The sequence below is a fragment of the Lagopus muta genome, chromosome Z (assembly GCF_023343835.1).
Source record: "Lagopus muta isolate bLagMut1 chromosome Z, bLagMut1 primary, whole genome shotgun sequence".
In the NCBI taxonomy this organism is placed as follows: Eukaryota; Metazoa; Chordata; class Aves; order Galliformes; family Phasianidae; genus Lagopus; species Lagopus muta.
In genome coordinates this window covers 60,060,712-60,082,956 of record NC_064472.1, presented here as the reverse complement: position 1 = coordinate 60,082,956, position 22,245 = coordinate 60,060,712, and the positions used below count along the sequence as shown (strand labels likewise).

General features: G+C 37.5%; 1 protein-coding gene across 14 annotated transcripts in view; it reads right to left on the bottom strand.

Annotated features, from left to right (window-relative positions):
* Positions 1–3,441: 3,441 nt before the first annotated feature.
* The window catches only part of MEF2C (myocyte enhancer factor 2C), a 135,524-nt gene continuing 116,720 nt past the window's right edge, over positions 3,442–22,245 (bottom strand). For 9 of the 14 annotated variants that reach the window (XM_048932326.1, XM_048932328.1, XM_048932338.1 and 6 more), the window contains 5 exons: positions 17,390–17,562; positions 16,126–16,149; positions 15,101–15,230; positions 13,794–13,929; positions 3,442–7,874 (listed from right to left, as the gene is read on the bottom strand). In XM_048932326.1, the coding sequence (XP_048788283.1) occupies positions 7,553–7,874; positions 13,794–13,929; positions 15,101–15,230; positions 16,126–16,149; positions 17,390–17,562 (785 nt within the window). In that variant the 3' untranslated portion in view covers positions 3,442–7,552. The remainder of the gene's footprint in view (positions 7,875–13,793; positions 13,930–15,100; positions 15,231–16,125; positions 16,150–17,389; positions 17,563–22,245) is intronic. The other 5 variants (XM_048932334.1, XM_048932333.1, XM_048932337.1 and 2 more) reach the window with 3 other exon arrangements.

Sequence of the window (22,245 nt, the reverse complement as noted above, 5' to 3'; positions counted from 1 at the left end):
CTTTTCTGCTTTTCCAAATTAACTAATGCATAGTACAGTACATTATGGTTACAGAAAGTTACTTTTTCCTGATAATAAAGATGTCTCAAAAGGAAACAAAACTGTTGTATTTCAAACACCACTCTTCTGACATGTGTTCAGATATTTACAAATGGAAAGGTAGAAATGTATGTGCATTTTTTTGTTGTTGTTTGCTTTTAATTATGAAATTGTTCTCTTTATAGCAACTTCCTCAGTGATCCACTTTCTGTAGTTCAAAATGTAACCTGGTAAATGCAATCCACTGCATCCCTGCTGGCCATTTTGCTGATCTGATTGTTGCACCTCAGCTTGTCCACTCTACGTAGTCAGGTTCTATAACGACTTTTTCTTGTTTCCTCCTTTATGTTGCCATGATACAACAGATTTTCATATATACTTGTCACAGGATACTGTGCTCTCACTGAGAGACTATATGACATACCCAGAGCAACTTTCCTAAATACATAAAATGATAGACCATGTAAAATACTATCATAGAAAAATCATGATATACAACAATTACACTTATTGAATAAATTACTGTTTTTATCACCTATAAGCTTCCCCCATACACTGAAATGTACATCAGACCTCCAATCAGAGAAGGGACATCATAGCTAACAGTGACCCATTTGCCCCCTTTCCTGACCCTCAAAGAGGCAATATATTTTCCAACCCCCAACAGCTTGTTGTTCTTTGACCAGACAAATAAGAACAAATACTCAATTTTGAAAACTGGACTGGTTACAAATGAATCACAGCCAGAAGTACAAGGACAGAACAAGGTAGAAAAGACAATTAGGACAGCACACTTGACAACTTTTGGAAGTGGTGCATTCATTTTAACTTCATACAAACATTTCTAAGTCAGCTTTAAACAATCTCTAGCAATTAGTCTGAAGCAGAATGGACTCTTGCTCCAAATGCATTCTCCAAAATCAGCTGGTAGAGGAAGGAGAAATTACTGTACCAGCATCAGTACTAGTTTGCCATAAGACTTGCAAACAGCAGTTGAAGTTGTCTTGGATGTGTACATGAACTGCTCAGCGTTCAGTATAGCTACACCTATTGTAAGTGCTCTGAACACTCAGCATGAAGTGTCAAGCAAAGTGTGTGAATAGAAAATAAATGAACTTTGAGTTTGCTAAGCCTAAACAGTCTGAGCTCTCCAGAATCAGGGACTCTAGATATGTAGAGTTCCAATCATATGTGTAAATGGGAACATTCATAGAACAAATAAAGCCTTGTATTGGTCTGCATTGATAAAATTTCTGCAGCATCAGTGAGAAATAGACTGTTTGTTACTAGACATGTGACCAAATTTCTTCCTGCTGCTTAAAAAATACATTATCTGCTTGTTTTAAAAAATCTTTCCTCATCCTTGCTCATTGTGCCCTCCTGTGGAAATATAGGCTTTGTGTTTAAGGCAGGGTTAAGGATTAAGGATTGCATCAATAGCAAGCAAAAGGCATAAACAGAATCAGCAGTCTTAGCACACTTAAAAAGATGTGGAATTGGTGTACACTGAAGAAAAAAAGTAAACTTTGGAGGGGGAGTAAGCACTCTGGAATGGTGAAGGTAAGTGACTTCAGGTAACTCAGACCGTTCATTTCAGAATTGCTCTGCAAAGTGACAAAGGAAGAAACCTTAAAGAACTTGTGACCTCCACAATTCTATTGCAATGTATGTTTAAAATTTGTTTAAAGATACAGTTCATAGCATATAAAACAAAGCAATATGCGTATGTATGATTATTTACTGGGAGAAATGCAATAAAAAACTAAATATACAAAGGGCTAAGAAATTCCTTTTCCAGTACAGGCATAGAGTGCTGTCACTACTAATCACATAGAAGACCGACTGCAGGAGCAAGTACCTCCAAATATGAATGCTTTAGTGCTTCAGACAGTATTACACCTCTACAGCTTTTCCAGAAATATTTTCCTTATCCTTGCCAATGATGACAGTGTTTGTCTTCGGAAAAAAAAATCAACATAGTTTTTAACAAAATCAATGCCGCTTCTTCTCAGTATTAGCATGTAATTATTATGCTATGTCCAACACTTCATACTAGAAACAGTAAAATGTGGCATTACAGGCAACAGGTAAATAACAGCACAGCTGTTTTCTTTCACAAATATACTTAGAGATTAGTCCTAGAAATGTTATTATTGGAATTGGCACATTCACAGAGCACCTTAAGCTATTATAGCTTGTCTGCATTAAAAATATCTGAATGAAATAAAATTATTACTAATATACTGTATATAGAATCAAAAATTATAGAATCAAAAATTATAAACATTAGGGGTGGATAGGAAATAACCCAAAAATAAGGGGAAACAGTTCAATTCTGACACAGTCCCTGTGAATTTATGGTCTGTTAGAGAACATAGGTAAACGGATCAGATCCAAAGATATATTTGGTTTAGACAATGAGCCTGTTCTTCTTGTGTTTCTAGCATGGTTCTCTGCACCAGGAGGAAATACAGGGCATACATATAAGAGAATCTGGGCTCCTTGTCAGTGACAAAGTATCTACAAGCCAGGCATTATCTCACCTAGCTACTCTACTGGGTAGGACGTCATGACCAGAACCAGGCAGTATCATTCACTACCTTCTAGGGCAGTGCTGCCGGAATCACTGTGTTTTTTGGGCAAGAGAACACTATTCAGTCATTAAAATCTAGGCTTCGTCAAAGTGAAGCTGTGGAACTGGTTGCCCAGAGAGATGGTGGAAGCCTTGTCCTTGGAGACATTTAAGGACAGGCTGGACTGGGCTCTGAGCAAACTGCTCTAGCTGTAGGTGTTTCTGTTCATTGCAGGCGAGTTGGACTAGGTGACCTTTAAGGGTCTCTTCCAACTCAAACAATTCTATGATTCTATAAATTAAGGAGACCGGCCTTCTGATTCACATCAGTAAGTGTACTTGGCTACAAAACTCCTAGTTCATAGTCCTCTCTGTGGAGGTTTTCTGATTTGGTGGGATGATGTCTGGCAAGGCATGGAGGTGCTCAGGGCGCACAGAGAGGCACTTGGTTTTCTAGACAAGCACAAGTGACAGGGCGAAACATTAAAAGAACACTAATTAAATTAATAAGAAATACACCACAGACACCATATCACTAAGAAAGCCAGTAACTTTACTGATTTGTCTGCAAAATACAAATTATACCTTATTTCCAGCAGGAGAATCTTTTGAAATTTTTCCATTTTAGTTCACTACAGACAGCTGAATTAAGTCCCTTGAGATACACAGATGTGGTTTAACTTAGTTATAACATCTTGTCATCTAGTGGCGACAAAGTCCAGCTTATGCCGCTGTGAGCCTCTATTTTAATATTTGTTGCAAATGCTTGTATGCTCCCATTTACAAGCTCTTTTGTTATCACCATTGTTTTATGGAAGCAGATCCCCATGAAAGAGAAGAAAAAAAAAAAAAAAGGAAAAAAAAAGGATACAACAAACCATCTGAAGCAATCCAAGTGTAATGCCTGCAGTGTCCCAGGTCTGATGTTAGATACTTCACAAAAGACTCAGGTACTGTAATTTTTTTTTTTTTTTTTTTTTTTAATGAGTTACTAAACTGACTTTTTTGATTCAAACTGAGGTATGGATCAGTCTGAGGTATGAGTGAGAAAGGTAAAATGCAACACCTGATTATGAAAATAATCAAATGGATACTTTTGATAGAGAAGGTCTGTGGCTCAAAGCTTGGATTGCTCCACATCTTTGGTTAAAATATATTAACAAAAGCCTTTTATTACATCTACAGTCTGAAGCATTCTAATAGACACCAATGTTCCATCAGTCCTTCAAGAGACCTGTAGTGGCAGGAAATTAATGCCATATAACTGACGACATCACAGCAGATGGCACAAACAGGAACAGATGAAGTATGCCATGCTTAGGCAACAGCCTTTATTGAGGTTTCAAGTGGCTTTTAAAAAATTACAAAGCATTTACCTTCAAGGCGAAGGAGAAAGGAAAACAAAACAGCTCTGTTAGGACTATAGGTAAAAGAAGGTATATAGGATAACACGTACAATACAAAAGGGTTGACATCCTTGAAAACAGTCTATGAGTTCTTCTATTCTTACGTTAGCTTTACCTGAAAAAGAGATCTGAGGACAACAGATACTTTTATATTATTCATTAAAAACTGCTAAATTCCTCTTCTGGGAAAAATATAAGCCATTTCATTATAAAACACAACTTTTGAAAAACACTGAAATGATAAAAGCTTTACTGTGAATGGCTCAATGCATACAATATACAAATTGTGCAGATTGAGTATATCATATAATTGTCACCAGCAATTAAACACTAAACAACAACACCTTTTAATAGAGGTTAACTTAGCTATAACAATACTTGCAGATGTCTAGAATGCCACTTCAGGTGTTTGAACTTGCAATTAAGAATGTTGCCTAAAACATTATATAGCATGGGTTAAGGTAAAGTAAATGTTAATACTCTTTCAGGGCTCTGCCCCAAACTCCTTAAATACAAAGGAATCACACAATAAACCCAAATAAGCTTTGCAAATACAATAAATGGTAAGGTACAGATAAAGGAACAGAGAAAGGTAGACAGTTATAGTTTACAGAAAGTGACTTCACAATCAAAGTTGTGCTTCTTATCATTAGATCAGTTTGCAAATATGCATTATCCCCCACAATTTCGCCAGTACATGTTAGTTGCCCTCAGTAGCAGGAACGAGAGGGATGACTGGCATTGATCTTCGTGTGATTCTATTCTATTTATTCATGTTTATATAAAAATCACTGTCAGAGTTAATATACATTGCCCAGGCAATACGTTTCACGCTACTTTCCGCTTAGTTACTTGCAGTAATATATTACACTGCATCTTCCTTAAATATGTTGTTTTCTTCTTCATGCGTTGCTGAGGCAAATCGCAAGGTAAACTATTTATATGGCTATTCTTCATATTTCAATAGACCAAATCCCCTTCCCCACTGACAAGTTTCTACTACAATACTGATAAAGTTGTACTTCTTGTTGAAATGTCGAAGTGTACATTTGTGATATATTTGCATATTTTTGACACACCGAAGTTTAAAATTCTCATAAGAGAATATGACTGTAGATTCATCTGAAGGTGAAGAAAGTGGTTTTGAAAAACAGTTTTGAATTTTAAAATTAATTATGGGCCCCATTTTCTAATTTTTAATTTTTTTTAAATTTTTTTTATTTAACATGCGTATCTGTTTCTTTACCCTGCTGACCTCCACGCGAGATAAGATGTATGCCTTGTTAGCACAGTATTCTGCTTAGATAGTTCCCAGATTATGCACTAGCCCCTGCATGGCTGAGAGTGCCTGTGAGGCAGGCTTTTGTAAGTCACAATAAGTGGAAAGCGTATGTCCTAGCGCATGCTGTCATCTGTTAGTTGTTTGCTGCTACAGGGAGGTAACCTCTACCGCTGAGCAGTGCACAGCAACTGCACATGTAGAAGGGAAATAGGGTGTGGATTTCCCTTAACAAAATGTTTTCTGTGTCAATATTTTGCTGTTGCAGTTATGTCCTTCATCCTAGTCTCAAGGTATGTGAGTGAGAGCTGGAACAACTTTTGGAAAGAAGTATTACAGTTCTACAATGGCCCTAGCATGTTGCTTGAACAAAGTTTCCTTCCCATGGGAAGGTTAAGCTGAAACATCTGAGTATACCATTTTCTTATAATAAGCAAGAGGGACAGACAAGAACTTAAAACAATGATATATCCCTTCTGGTGAAGCAATTTCAGTCAAAGGAACAATGCGAGGCAGGAGAAAGGGTGGGCGCCATATGCGGAAGTGAATCGCTTTGGGTTGTAAATACACAGGCAGCTTTGTTCAACAGCATCCCTACCGCGAGACGTGACTGTGAGGGCTGTGACAACTACAGCGGCCCGGTGGCCTGTATTGGTGGGGCACGACAGATTGACTTCTGAGTGGTCCTCTAATTGATGATCTCTCTGCAGGTTTTACGTCTGACAGAGAGGGGACTTCACAACAGGTGGGACTGTGTCAGTCCCTCATTTCTTGCTCTCCCTGCTGCCTCTGGAAATGTTCACCTGCACTCACGCAACCGATGGCCGTTAGAGCTGTATATCCAATTCTAACAGGCAGAATACCAGCTTCGCTGATGAGGAAGGGCCAAGCGATGCCACTTTGCCATTTAACCCATGGAAATCTACAAGATACGCAGGACGTAGGTTATAGAAGGGCCCTTAACTTGTTACAATGCACAAAACAGCATGAAAAGAACTAATCAGTATATACAATGAATCGCAGTTCACTCAACTGATTGTAAAATGTTGTATTAAAATGGTTTCAGTTGTTACACCATGGGTAAATTCAAACTTTTTACAGATCAGTCTTCCAAGACATGATTTTGATCTGTAAAATGTATGCCCAGTAAAATAAAACCAAAAGAAAATAGTTAAATGTGCAACCGCACAAATATAATTCCCCACTATTAAGATAACAAAAACTTTTGCTATTACCATAATTATTATATATATTAGAAAGCTATACACAAGCATGTTAATTTCACAGATTTTTTTTTTTAAAGATTCTTAATATTTTATATAATTAGAAATACACATTTCAAAAACAAAACTTCTGCAAAGAGAAAACAGTTATCTTGGTTAGCAAAGCATGGAGTTCTTCATGGCTTAGGGTAGTGCTTTCTATACAAAAAGTCCTCTGTTTTTGTCAGGACTGTTTACAAGATCAGCGAAGCAATCAAGGAAAAAAGAACACATTTTGGCTTAAGGAAACTACAAAAGCCACAAATGCTTTGCAAACTCTGTCTTACTTTTTAATATGAAAATAAGCAAAATGTAATGTACATATTTTTATAATTTTTTTTTTAATAAGTGATGCAGACCCAGAATTTTTAAAATTAAATATGTTAGCCCTCGAACTTGATTTTGTTTAACAAGTATGGTCCTCTTCAAATGCTTTGATCCTTCTTAACTGAGTGCCATACTCCAAAGATATGCCCGCATGGTTTTGAGTGTTTTCGGTGTGTTAGGTGACCCAGTCTCTTTCTAGCATGGATTCATGGCCACCCAACCACTGGGTCTGTCAAAACATCTGTACATTTTCTATATGTTGCATAACAGCTGCTTTCTCTCTCAGTAAAGGTCTGCCATTTCTGGCAGACGTTTTCCTTTTGCCTATTTACATGTAAATAACGTTGAACCTGCAACATGACACTATCTATTGTAACATACATTTTGCAAGGGAGCACAACAGTGAAAAGAAGTTAGCCTTAAAATCTATTTTGTACAAGTGTTCTGTTGTACAACTCAAGTGCTAAGCTTATCTCAGCATTTCTGTTTATCCTTATACTGTATCACTGAGGCAATTTAAAAGTACTTTTACAAAACAGAGTACCTGACTTTTTTTTTCCACACACGGCACATATAATGCATATCGACCCCCCCTACCCCATTAAGGTATAGCACACACACACTGCAAGAAAAAAAAAAAAAAAGAAACTAATAGTTAATAATGCTATCATGTCGCCCATCCTTCAGACAGCCGCATGCGCTTGACAGAGGGGCTTTCCCTTTCGTCCGGCGAAGGTCTGGTGAGTCCAATGGGGGAGTGGAATTCATTCCGGTGGTCTTCTCGGTCGCTCCCGTCGTAGGAACTGCTGCAGCTGCTCAAGCTGTCGACGGGAGACCTCCCCGCCTCATGGCGCGTGTGCTGTGGGTATCTCGAGGGGGTGGTGGTACGGTCTCTAGGAGGAGAAACAGGTTCTGACTTGATGTTGAGGCTTTGAGTAGAAGGCAGGGAGAGATTTGTACTCTGAGATAAATGAGTGCTAGTGCAAGCTCTGTAGGAGGAAAGGAAACCCAGTTACAGACGGAGGAGGCATGGAGCCCCCGGAAATGCACAAACACTCACACAGAACACCAGTGTAAAGGCTCACGCAGTGTCAGTGCGTGCGGACAGCATGAGGACCACTTTCTATGTGGAATTAAAAAAGGCATGGAGACGGAAACACCACGGCAAACGTGGCTGGCTTGAGTGAGACATGCCCGAGGTCTGAAAGTAGTCTCTTTAATTCCCTTCCTTTTTTTTTTTCCTCAAGCATCACAAGAAATTTTGGAAGCTGAGCCTTTGCACTGTTGGAACCACCTGCAGGTTTCTTTATAATTAATGCTTGTGTGCGTGTATGCACTGATGGCACAGGGGAGGCACGGGTTTCTGTGGGTTTAGTTCAGTTTGTCTTATCCTTGTTTACTTCAACATGGGAAATCAGGTGTAAAGTGGAAACAGAAATTTGGGCCCCGTGCATTTTATGTCTTTCATAACAGAGTTGAAATTAATCACCTTTGGATTAATGTTAATAGAACTCAATCAGCAGGGTAGGGTTTAGATCTGATTTTATGGAATAAATTGATTAATTTGTTATTATATCCAGAGCATTTATGGATAAACTACCGAAGAGAAGTTAAGGGAGATGGCAGAGGATTGCAGTGCATGACTGACAACCTGACTCATAGGATGCTTAGAACTCCAGGATAAGCTGCTATCTAAAGTTTCTCAAAGGCTGTATACTTGTTCTCCATTTGTTTTGCCAGTGCATTATTGTGGGCAAGTTCGGCTGAGGAAAGCTGAGATAAGAGGGGAGGAGAGAACACTGAGCTTGCACTGAATGGAAGAAAACGAGATCCGCTGCAACTACAGAATGCTTTCTACAAAAGCACCACCTACTGGCAAAACCTGACATTTCTTTTCGTTAAAACAGCTATCATGAGAGGTTTCCACTGAGCTCTTGAACACTGCTCCACCTCAGGGACCATTTGCCAGGCTGAAGTCAGTGTCAAACCCAAAGACACAGTTGCAAGATTTCTAATAGTGAAAGAGACTGAAGACAGAGGGGAGGAGAGGACACAGCCTCAGTAAGATTTTAAACCCCAAGGTTCAAGTGGAATAAATATTTGGACTCTGAACGATGGAAAACTAAATTTGTGATCCTTTCCATTTATTGAGAAATTCCACTTTTTCTGACATGTCATTGACTGTGATCTGAGCTTTACTTTACCAATAGTTACTGTAACTTAGGAAAGGTAAAAAGTCATTTTCTTTTCTTTTGGCAGATTTACAGTGGACCTATATGGCATAGTTACTGAATAATATCAGATGCTGTAGTCATGAGTTATTGATCAATAATGTGTGAGCCTTGTTGAACAACACAGAAAGCAGGATGTTCTGCCTGCAATTGCTTCCATCTACCCTTTATTACTATACAGAGAAGTGCGTCAGAATTTGCAGCATCAAGCAGTGAGTAATAACCCTCTAAGTAGCAAATGTAGGCAGTTTTGTTAAAGAAGATTTTTTTTTTTCCTTTTCTAACTATTAGATTACACATATAGGAAACCATAAATATCAAACGTAGTCATTCCACTTTAGTGAAACACTCCACATGTTTTCTGAAAAACTGTTGAAAAGAATCCAGCAACAATCAAAAATACGTTCCTGGGTTGGTTTTGCTTTTCATTTCCAGTGACTTTATTTTTCATTTCCTTAGGACATGCTAGGACTTCATATGGGGAAACAGGCAGCCAGTCTAGCAAGTACAATATGATTGCATACTATTTTAGATGCCAAATTCATAGCTAAACCTGAAAGTCCCTTAATACAGAACACTGGATCCTGGCGATTTGATCTAGGAGTGTTTGATTTGAGTAGACAATGTGTACTTCGCAAAGCTGGGAGGAGTTGAAAACTCAAACTACTTAAAAACAGCCATACTCAGTCTCATTTGTTCACTTGGAACCTACTCATATTCCATTCCATGACAACCTCAAAGGAACAAATCCAGGGTAAAAAGCTGTATTGTCTGAGGAGTAGAGTTTGTATTGCTACATTGCAATTTATTTAGCAGTGTTTCAGAAGGAAGTGTGAAAACACAACTCTGTAGACTTTTCTTTAGATCCCTTCTGCTTCCTTAGAGGCATTATGCAAACACCTGGCATACAGGCTTTTAGTAATTTAAAAAATACTACCTGCATTTTGAGCACACTTTTTATAAAGTGGGAAAAAAAAAAAGAGTTAAAAGGGCATTTTAGCAGGTAAGAACTAATTTTTTTTTTTTTTAAGGTTTTAAACAATAGAGCTATTTAAGCAATTGATGCATATTGTCATTCAATATGTTTTAAGATTCTGCCTGTTAAAACATATTTTTCCGAAAAATCTGTTTCTGAAATTTAACATGTATATATTTTGGTGACTCTATTCTATGTGTTGTCATAAACATTCTCAAATGTTTCTACAGAATTTCATGTAAGTCGATATGATCAAATGCAAGAGAAACCTAATGTTATGAATAGAAGCGTATGGTGAATGAGTACATACTTAGTTGCGGACTTTCACCTGTACCCTCAACAAAGGATGGATTTCTGTTTAGGACAGAAACTGCACTGTGAAAAAATGGCAATTTTTTTTTTTACCACTAAATGACCTCTTCTTGTGTATGCATGTGTTTGAATGAATGCAGAAACAGTGTAATTTTGGCCTAGGCAAGTCCTACTTTTATCATTTGAAACCTACCCTAAACTCAATGAAAAACAAGTTTTTGCATATGGAAAATCTATTGAGAAAATGTAACAAATGTCTTTGTAGGATTATGTTTAACTATAAGGCACTCACTGTCTTGCAGTCCACTAATGTTGACTTGATTAACTTTCTCCATATATTGTACTGAAAACATTCCACTTTACTCCTTCTCATTGCCCCTGTGAAGTTTAAATTTTATGCAGCAGTTACTATTCAGATCTGTGTGAATGAAAACATGAGTTTTACTTAGAGTACAACCCTGACATGGGAGAAACACTGGTTCCTATATGCATTCAATGTGTGTGGGAGGTGGGAGGCACATCAGGGTGCAAAGAGCTAGCCAGCAAACTCTGTCCTTGTTGATGTAATGAGATCAGCTTTGAGTGGGTCTCTGTTAGAATCTCCAGCTAGTGGAAGTTCAGCATTCACAGACAGCAGCATGGGTCAGTAGTGATGTGAATGAGCATCACACAGGCTTTTACAGGGAGTGAGAGTGCTAATAAAGGAAGAAGGAACTTCGTGTCCTTTCTGTTATGGCCATACTTGTTTCTTTAAATTTCCTTCTCTTTATACCTTCATGTTTCAAATATGCATACATATGCAAATGCATTTCTAAGTCTGCACTTATATTTAGGAAAGGCAAACTTTCAGCTGTGGATGATACCTCAGAAAGAAAAGATCTTCTCTTAAGCTGTAGATTACAGAATTAGATAGTTTTCTATACAATAGACACGAGGCTGAAGAATTTAGATAGCTCATTTCAAAGATAGGAATGGCTGCAGCAATATTTAGATGAAACCTGTAAGTCTGAGGAATATATTTTGATTTTTAATAGAATTAGCGTGTAATTTTTCTAATTACAAGGCTGAAAAGTACTATTTTGCTTTCTTAAATTTGGACTGTTGAAATGTCTGACTTAACACCTCAGTTATATCAGAAGAGACTTTACATTGCTGTCCTGTTCACAGCCTCAGTAACTGAACTATTCCTATGTCCTCAGAAACTCTCCCTCAGGCTTAGTGGTGCAGTATGGTTTAGAGATCTCCAGGTGTCTGAAAGATGGTTTTGACAGCGCTTCTGAAACTGTTGAGGACTTTCGTGGAGCAAGCTAACACATTTAAGCACACCCTATTCTATTTACAAGTCATATGTTTCTGCCATGCATTATGAGGCAGAATTCTCTCTCTAAGGACAGGAATTAGGGTGCTCAAACATTTCTACACCTATTTTCTTAAATTCCTAGTGAAACACATTTTTGTATGAGTACTTTTCTATAAATTCAAGATTAGGCTAATGTGGACAGATTATGACTTGTACAATTTCAAGGTTTTTTTTTTTTTTTTTTAAATAATCCAGAAGCTAGTATAGATCCTTCTGCATGTACAACCCCGTGACTGAAGTAAAATAAAGAAATGCATATGATTTTCTGCACACATAGAAGGCTTTGCCAGAACTGCTAGTGAAGCTGCTTTCATAGCTGAATTCATTTACAAATCACTGAAAGAATAATAACAAAAGTAGTGACTTAGAATATATTCCACTAGCCACAGCCACTACATTTTGACATACTGTAAGATGAATTAGAAACAGATGATAATGTGTGACGTATCTGAAAAGGCATGTAGCTAGTTTAGGATTTAATTTTTTTTTTTTTGTTATTCAAATAGCGTTATTACATTCTTTGGTACACCACTGAAAACAATCAGCTTATTAGAATAGGCTGCCCAGAGAGGCTGTGGATGTCCTGTCCCTGGAGGTGTTCAAGACCAGGCTGGATGGGGCTATGGACAACCTGATACAGTGCCTGATACAGGTTGGCAATACTGCCAGTGGTAAAGGTGTTGGAACTAGACGGCCTCTGAGGTCCCTTCCAATACGAGCCATTCTATGATTCCATGATTGTAAGGTTATACACTGAAATCTAGTCTGAATTTTCAACTTACGCATGACTATAGGTATCTTGTTGTACAGTTAACATGAATGCTGCCTGAGAAACAGCACAGCTCAAAAATAAAATAGAAGAAGCATAGCAGACAGGTATTAAGATCTTTTCATTTTACTAACATGGGAACTATTTCAGTTACAAGTATTTATGTAGTTAGTACTTATTATGCTAAATTTTATTTCTGATGTTCAAAGGGTTTATATTTCTTCCAAAAATTGTGTAGCTGTTCTTTAAAATTTGAAACTGATTTACACGGTAAAGAAAATACATTAATTTATAAAATGTATTCAGATAAACTAGGAGAATTTTGAAATTTAAGCCATATTGATTGTACTACATACTTTCAGATTACAGCAGCTGCCCTGTAAAAATAATGGCACGTGTGCAATGACTTTTTTTAAAAAGAAGAGTTTGGCTTTGCAAATCCAGCCATACATTAGCACAGACATGGAGTAATGGTGAGTGCCTATGATCTTGCTCAATATAGACAGCAGATATCGGGATCTTTGAAAATTACACTCTTTAAATTCACTCGAATAAGCAAATGTACCGCTTTTTCAATAACGCATGAGGTGAATTCCCTGTGTGAACGCTGAAATGGTTAAACATAGTGCTCCACTGGTCTTGGAAGAAACGTCTTAAAATTAGCCACTAGAGGGCATAACATTTATCCTCAAGGCAAGAAAATCACCATGAGTTCTAGGGGTTTACGGGTTTTAGTCCTAATTGTGTTATTTGCTTGTAGGAAACATTTACAAAGAAATGAAACTTGAACATCAGAGCTGAGAAGGAGTGTGTATGTGATTATAAGGTTTAATTTTAATCCCAGTTCAAATCATTTTGTCACTTCTGATTTAGAAGTACTCAGTGTTTAGACATTTTTTGATTTTATGTTTGAGCTACAGTAACTGGAAATAAAAAGCAGAAGCGGAAAAACAAAGCAATAGCACAAAGTAAGTGTTTAGTTTGGTTGTTAGTCGTGAAGAAAAATGCTATTTAAAGAAACAGAGTAAAACAAGATCAGAATTCATCACTACACTATTGAGGAAATGTAATGGACACAGAATATTCAATTTTAGGTACATGGCAAACTTTTCATGAAATATGTTGTTCCAGTTTTGGGCAATGGAGCTCTTATATACATGGGCTGACGTTGTCAGGATGTATTTCATACTTGGGATTCCTGGGGACACTGAAGTTATTGCAGAACATTATAACAGTTTAAAAAAACAACACAGTGCTTACCCCAGTTGGCTGAGGGCAGATGGCGGCATATTATGTAGGTGTTGCTGTTGCCAGCCAGTCACAGAACCAAGATGAAGAGCACTGGCTGTATTAAATCCAGAGAGAGATGATATATCTGCACTACTCAGAGAATATTCTAGAATTGAAAACAGAAAAGAAAATAATTAAAAGAGTATTAAGAAGGAAGCGTGTAAATAATAACTACCATCATCATTTTCACATGTCACTTAATAAGCCTTTTAATCTTAATTACACCAATCACATTAAGTTGCAGCAGAAAATCAGACTCTCCTCTTCCCTTGGCTCATTAACTTTGGAGTAAATAATGCACTAATAATTATTCTGCAATTTACCAGTTCTTTTTATGGGTCTGGAAGATCCAAAGCCTTTCTATCTACCATAACTATACATGCATTCTCACAGAGTCAAAAACCTGAAAACAGAATTTGATCACAGTCTTTGTTGCAAGAAGGTAGACTGTGATACGTACACAGTGCACATCTTCTATAAAAAACACAGGATTATGTGGATCAACATGATCTATACAGTACCAATGCGCAATGGGAACAGGAAATGATCTCTTCGGGCTTCATTTCTAGAATCTGCCAGGTAACTAAGCAGCAGCCTGCAAAGATACTGAACTCTATTTTGAAACCAGTGAAACTGCTTGTTGTCATTACCCTCATAATTTTAGGAAGACGCACTCAACTACATGAAATTATCAGTTACATTAGGAGTTTTAGGAAGTTTCTTTAGTGTCTTTTCCTTTTGTAAGGCCAATGAAAGAGAGCTATCAAAGCAGTTTTTCATTTGAGTAAAATAGTTAGCTTTTAAGTATGTATTTCTCGAGTCCAAAGAATTACAGAAAGGTTAGGGTTGGAAAGGACCTTTAAGATCATGTAGTTCCAACGTCTTCTATAGGCAGGGACACCTTCCTCTAGACTAGGTTGCTCACAGCCCCATCCAGCCTGGACTTGAATGCTTCCAGAGAGGGGGCATCCACAACATTGCTGGACAACCAGTTCCATCGTCTCATCCCTCTCCAAATATCATGACTAAATCTACCCTCTTCCAATTTAAAGCCATTTCCCCTTGTCCTGCCACTACGAGCCCTTATAAAAAGTCCCTCCTCAAATAAAAAGTCCCCCGTCAGAGGAACAGATAAAAAGCAAATGAAGTGTATCAACCTATGGGCTATGAACTTTCCAGTCTCTTGCAAGGAACAGCAGGTAATTCATTACCCCGAGACAGACATTTGCCAGCATCCTGCTCCCTCCCCCTCCTTTCCATTTTGTGCTGATACTTACCAGTACCATATGTTGTTGAGATGGCTGATGGGTATCCTCCCATCCCTTGCCCTGGTAGAGTAGGAGTTGCTACGGAAACCACTGGAGTAGCCAATGACTGAGCAGACTGGGAGTTATTTATCCTCTGATTCTTTTAAAGTAAGTAAAATAAACATATTATTGACTGGGTTTAAGTCATCTGGGTGTATTACCTTTCTGGGTTTGATTTGTGCACAAGAAACAAAAGCTGATATAAATTTCTAGAAATTAATCATTTAACATGTGGCTTTTATGAACTCTGCCAACCCTATCATTTACAAGCCTTCAAGAGACCAGTTGTCACCATAGTAACCCATTACATCAGTATCTCCTAGGTAACTGAACTACTAACAAGGAAGATTGATTTTATTGTGGGTAGAAGAACAGATCGTGTGAAAAACCATGAAATATGTAAACTCTACCCTCACTGTTTTCCTTTTTTATTCAAATGTAAGGAGACACAGAAACAGAGAGAGAGAGAAATAACCCCAGGCCCTGATTCGGGAATGAGCGGCACCCCAGGTTGCTGGATGCTAAGCTCTTACCAGCAGATGGTGCTCTGGTTGCTTCGTTTTTGGCATCAAAAAACTTCAGAGTGCTAGGTGGCACCGCAACTACGCGTTTAACTCGGGCATTACACGCTGCGTGGTAAAAGCTGCTCTCGAGAACTCTAATCCTGTGAGCGGCAGGATAAAATGCGAAGGGAGCCACCAAAAAAAAAACATACCAAGGCTGTGCCATCTTCAACAGCACAGGAGTGCACGCTAGCAAATCATCAGCACCAAGCGAGCTTTATTGTAGTGTAAATAATATGAACACGTGCAATAACGGCACCTTGTCTCCGTGTTGCTACATTTGAAAAGTTGTGATGACCCTTTTGTTCACAATGCAGTCATAGTAAAGTTTTCCATTTGATTTCAACCAGCATTTCATCGACACATATACCAATCATACAAAATAAAAGATCTTATGTTTTCATTATTAGGATGAACATCACTACCACTTACCAGGAGCAGATCAACATCCTCAGACTGAGTGCATAGGAAAGGAGCATTAAAAATCAGTGAATGTAGATATTTACCAGGGTGCATTATAGCCTAGTGAATAGCTTCATCTGACAGGGGCGGAAAACTACACACTTTCTGAGCACAGTTTGGAAAAAATAACACTTCACAGATCTCTTCTTTGTCCTTCTAACAAGATGCTTCTCAGCTTGTGAGGACAATCTATCCACTTTTCAGCACGAGCCTTTCTCTAAGAATTCATTACTTTTTCTGTAGCCCCACTGGCTGCAGATTGTGTTGCTATACCTGGTTTCAGGAGACCTGACTATTCACAGAATCCCTTGGAAAGTATCAGTTTTAAGGACCTTGGAATAAATCACTTGATGCAGACAGCTTGTCACGGCTTGGTTGACTTTGAGGGCTGCCCTGTAGGAGACTATTTATTACTTATCCTCATAGAGAGCCCAGCATCACATTTACGGGAAGTTTTAGTTCGATGTTCAAAGTTAATTTATAATACATCAAGCGAAGGCAGCTGTTTTAATAGTGTTTGTTACATAATGGAAAAATTTGTTTATGTCAGCACGTAAATTTACCATCCAGATATTTTTTTAATCAAACTCCATTTTAATGTTAAAACACTAATGAAAGGTTTACTTGCAACTACTAACCCACTTCTGGAAGGGTTCTGCAAGATACGACACCTTCATGATTCAATCTTTAACTGTAACAATCTGCTTACATTTTGTGAATACTGGTAAGAGGTACAGCAATTTGATGCTCCACTCTGTCATGCTCTATCTGCTTACTACATCTCATCCTTCTAAAACCTGACTTTTGTTGCTCAGAGTGGTAGAGTTCAAATTCATTTATTTGTAGTTAATCTGCCATCTGCTGAGGGTCTGCATGGCTAAACATTTAAGAGAAATATATCTGGGGTTAAATTCAGGCTTTATGAAAAACCCAGGAAAGGATCTTCCAGTTATCAGGAAGGTGAGTGAAGAAGTTCACACTGTTCAGGACACATTTTCTATTTTGTAAGTTCATAGAAAAAAAAGGATGAAGTAAAAGTAGTTTCATAAAAGCAATTAAAATGAATCTGCCTAAATCTTTAGTTTGATGTCGAGCCATAAAGCCAGACAGAAAGATCAAAAAAGCAAGAATGTGGAATGTTATTCTACTTTTTTTAGTTGGGTTAGCAGGCTTTGAAATTCTTAAATATCTTATCTGGAGGAGATTTAAAAAAAAGGCTTTTAAAATACATTACCACTGATGGCATTGTATTCTTGCTGCCAGGTGGAATAAGCACACGGAGATCTGGTTTACGGTTGTTCATTCCCAAATTCATTGGAGGCGGAGATTTTGCTTGCATATTCTTGTTCAAGTTGCCAGGTGAGACCAGCAGACCTGGTGAGTTGCGGGGGTTGCCATAACCATTTCCTATTTAGAAACAAAACAAAACAAAACAGAAAATGAAAAGAGTAAGGGAGAGAGATTATAAACTCAAACATATTTCTTAGTACTAAACATTAAAACATTTCAATACTACGGTTCAAGGTAAATAATTGTGCTACTTATTGTATCTTTGCAGCAAAAAACCAACATGCACCATGTTTGAAACAAATGTAAATTGTTAGTAAGTAAGCTTTCTCTCATGGCAGGGGACATCCAGTGATGTGCTGCAGTTATGACATTACACGACTCTCTTTACTATGATATTACATAGCACAATATACTATCTGTTCAAAATGGCCAAGATCTCACTTGTTCCTTAAAAGAGAATCAGGAGTTTCAGAGAATCTTACTGCTTAAATAAAGTCAAAGCCACGCTGCATTTTCTTGACAACTATGGAGGGTTCTGCCTTGCCTGACTCAGCCCTTTCCAGTTCATGATTTTGTTTTGTTTTTAAACAAAGGATGAGTATAGTGAGGCTATAATTTCCAGAAAAGGCAGGGGGAGGACTAGGAAGATTCTCAAATGTTTTTTGTGCTCCCTCACCACAGTTTTTGGACCTGATTCTGTCAACACTAAAGTCAATGAGAACAAGAGCATAACCTTATTTGGAAAATGCCTCCGTATCTTTCATCTTCATCTCTTGCTGCTTTCTGCAAGCCCTAGGAATTCTGACAGGCAAATGCTTCTTTTCTTTTCTTCTTTTCCTTTCTTCCTTTCTTCCTTTCTTCCTTTCTTCCTTTCTTCCTTTCTTCCTTTCTTCCTTTCTTCCTTTCTTCCTTTCTTCCTTTCTTCCTTTCTTCCTTTCTTCCTTTCTTCCTTTCTTTCTTTCTTTCTTTCTTTCTTTCTTTCTTTCTTTCTTTCTTTCTTTCTTTCTTTCTTTCTTTCTTTCTTTCTTTCTTTCTTTCTTTCTTTCTTTCTTTCTTTCTTTCTTTCTTTCTTTCTTTCTTTTCTTCAAAAGGGAGTTTCTTTCTCTCACTATATGGTATTGGCAATTGTGTTTCAGTACTATTACTGACACCTACCATGCCACTAAAAATGAGATCTTTCTTTCCTACCCATTAAATTTCATTTGCTACCCACAAAGTCTGGAGAAAAAAAAATGACTGTAATTCTCTCTCTAATGGTCAAGAGAAATCCAGAAATTGCCCAGTCATAATAAGAGAGTTGATTCAGGAAGAGAAAGCTTTCACAGACATATACCAAGAAAGTAAATGTAAATGTTAGGGAGTTTCTGTTTGGGACTCATATTTAATTTTCAGCAAGAATTAATGAGTGTGGAGCAGGCGCATGAGTTAGGTGTCCTGAACCTTCATAATTTTCTCTGTAGTTCCAAAGGCAAGAACTACAGTATCTCACTTTTTCACATTGAGTGGCGCTTACAGCCCTATTGGACATGAATGGATTATAGGACTAAATCTGAGAAATCTGTAAGGAAGTCAAAAAGAGACAGTAAAGGAGAATGGATCAGCTTTATAGTTAGAATAATGTGTGTCCAAGTGTGACTAACATTAAACTATATTTTTAATTTGCAAGCACGCTGACCAATTGTATTTACCAGATCAGAAAATCCACCAAAGCAAAATCAGTCAAAGGCTCGTACACGCAAAACCCCTTCAGGCTCCAGAAAACCCTGAATTGTGAACGTTATGCTTGGAACAGCATGAAAAGTATCATTAAATTGCTTGACTTCCATATTCTTCAGGTACCTTTAGCCACTCTTCTGGCCAAGCTGTAACAATTTCACAAGTCTTGCAAAAAATAATTCGTCAAATAATCAATCAATAATTGATCAAAACCTAGAAGCACTCGAACAAATTCAGAGATTTTTAATAGAAGTGTTCTTTACGCCCAATCAGTTTTGTATTTCCATAATAAGAGTAAGTTACAGTTAGTGAGATAAAAATGAGTTTATTAAAAGAGTATATTTCAATCTTATCAATTTAAAATAGGAGAACTCTGATGAGAGTTTTCCATTTTGTGTCAGCAGCCATTTTAACAAATGAACAATTGCTCTAAGTGCAGATATGCTCCATATTATGCTCTAATTAATGCTATGCATTGTTAAAGGCAGTGGAATTAGAAGGGATATTTGGAATATACAAGAATATTTTCTTTCAGAAACTACAGCACCTTTAAGAACTTCATCTAAGACAAACTGAATCCTGCAAAACATTTACATGGAGAAGCGATCAACAGAAGAAACTGAAGCAAAATCAGAATTTCTCTGGTACTGGTTTCATACAGGAGAAATTTTATTAGCAGGAAGTAAAACTACCTTGTGAAATCTGTTGTATGACAAGAACCTGGTCAGAAAGTGAAAATGAAGCTGTTTGAATAAGCATAATTTTCATGCAGCTACTTTATTCTGCAATATGCAACCAGAGATATTTGATGAAACAGCACACTTTATATGTTCTTTTCTATGACTACAGAAAAAAAAAAATCCTTACATTGCAAAGATTACAAGGAAAAAAACAAAAAAACAACCGTGTTCTGTAGAAATTTTACTTCATATAATTTTCTGTCAGAATTAAGAAAAAGAAAGGGCTCTTTTCAGAAGAGGCACCTTTATCTTCAGGAACTTCAATCAAACCTTTATATTTACCTATGAGTACTTTGAACAGTGATAACATTTCTTGTATTTATATTTTTAGAACATCAAATTATTTTTAAGCACTACTGTAATCTTCTCTTTACCAGCAGATTTCTGCTGTTCATGGCATATTATGGTAGCTAGCATTTTGGAGCCATATAATAACTGTTCCTCTTTCCAGCCACCAAACTGTTATTCTTTTGGTATTGTGTGGATACAGGAATGCAAGACTGTGGACCTTAAACCAGTGATATAGAAACCCATCATTTGAAAATCAACGATGAATGTGTGCGTGTGGTTTACTGTTAAGAAGAGTCTGCATTTAAACCAGCTCTTTAAACTGTATCCTCTTTACTCAGAAAGCCCTGGCCTGCTCTGAGGCAGCTGTCCCACCTTCAGATAAATCCACCAAACAGAACAGTCTCATTTACATGCAGAGGCAAAAAAAAAAAATGCACGAGACTTCTAATATACAAATTAAGCCTTCCTTCATCCTATACTTTAAAATTACGCTCTGCCTGGACAATTATCAATTTAGATGTGACTGTATGCAGAACATCACATTCCACTATCCACTTGAAAGCGGAGAAATTACATGTCATGTATGAATGGATTTCCTGATTATAGATTATAAGAAAATGAAAAACAGATGGATTTTAGAGCAAGTTGGCTTTACATTTTTATTCGGTTAAAAGCCATATTTTTGCTGGAATTGAACATTTAGAAACATTACGGATATGATTTGTAACGCATAATGAAAATAAAAACAGTAGACGTGCAAGTTTTAAAGGGCATATGTCACAATTTGTAAATTGAAAGCATTTTCAATTCAAAAAGTTTTCAGAGAAAATTATTTTTCCTCTTGTTGTTTGTTATACTGATTTGAAAGAGTAACAATGTTTTACACAGAAAAGAGCTTGTTTTTAGATAGAACTCACAGAGCAGCGTGTGTCATGAAACGCAGTGCCAGACTTTGTACTGGGACAAAAATGGCAGAATATATAGACAAATGCCTTCTAAGCATAGAATGCTCTTCTTGGTCATGTTCCCACATTCTGCAGCTAGGCATAAGTGCCACTGACTTTAGAGGAAATTCTGTCCAAGTAAAGACTGCATGACTAATCCCTACAAAATTGCTTAAAAAAAAAAAATACAGAAAAAAATTAGCTTTATGTGCTACTAGCTAGTCAGTCAATACAAATTAAAAAACCAATATTTTAGTATGCTATCTGCCAAAACGGCAAATTTATGCACTAATATCTTAAATTGTAACTTCAATTTTGCAGCAATTTAAGGATAGGAGCAAGGTACAAGTTATTTGAGACAGGATAAGGAGCAAAATTTATCTCTCCTCCTTCAAAGTTTTGTCACTGGCATTGCAGTTGTAGCAAAGTGGTTGTAATTATTGATGTTCTCAGAGTTAGGGCAATACTCCTCAAGGGAGCATTTAAGAAAGGAGGCTTTCCATGTGTTAAAGTAAAACAAATGAAGAGTGAATTATTTATTTCCACATCAGCAGTGTCATGATTCCAAGTCTCAAATTCTTGAAAAATTGGAAAATTTTTGCATCCTGATTTCTTGAAGACTTGATACTGTCAAGTTCCTACTTGTTTTTTTAATTTATTATCACAGAATCACAGAATCACCCGGGTTGGAAGGGACCCCAAGGATCATGTAGTTCCAACCCCCCTGCCTAGCAGGGCCACCAAACATACACATTCAGATCAGGTTGCCCAGGACCCCGTCCAACCTGGCCTTAAACACGTCCAAGGACGGGGCATCCACAACCTCCCTGGGCAGCCCGTTCCAGGGCCTAACCACTCTCCTAGTAAAGAACTTCCCCCTAACATCCAACCTAAATCTTCCCTCCTTCAACTTAAAACCATTTCCCCTAGTCCTGCTGTTGTCAGCCCTTTTGAAGAGTTTACTCCCCTCCTGGGTGTAGGTTCCCTTCAGGTATTGATAGGCTGCAATCAGGTCACCCCGCAGCCTTCTCTTCTCCAGGCTGAACAAGCCCAACTCCCTCAGCCTGTCCTCATAGGGGAGGTGCTCCAGCCCCCTGATCATCTTAGTC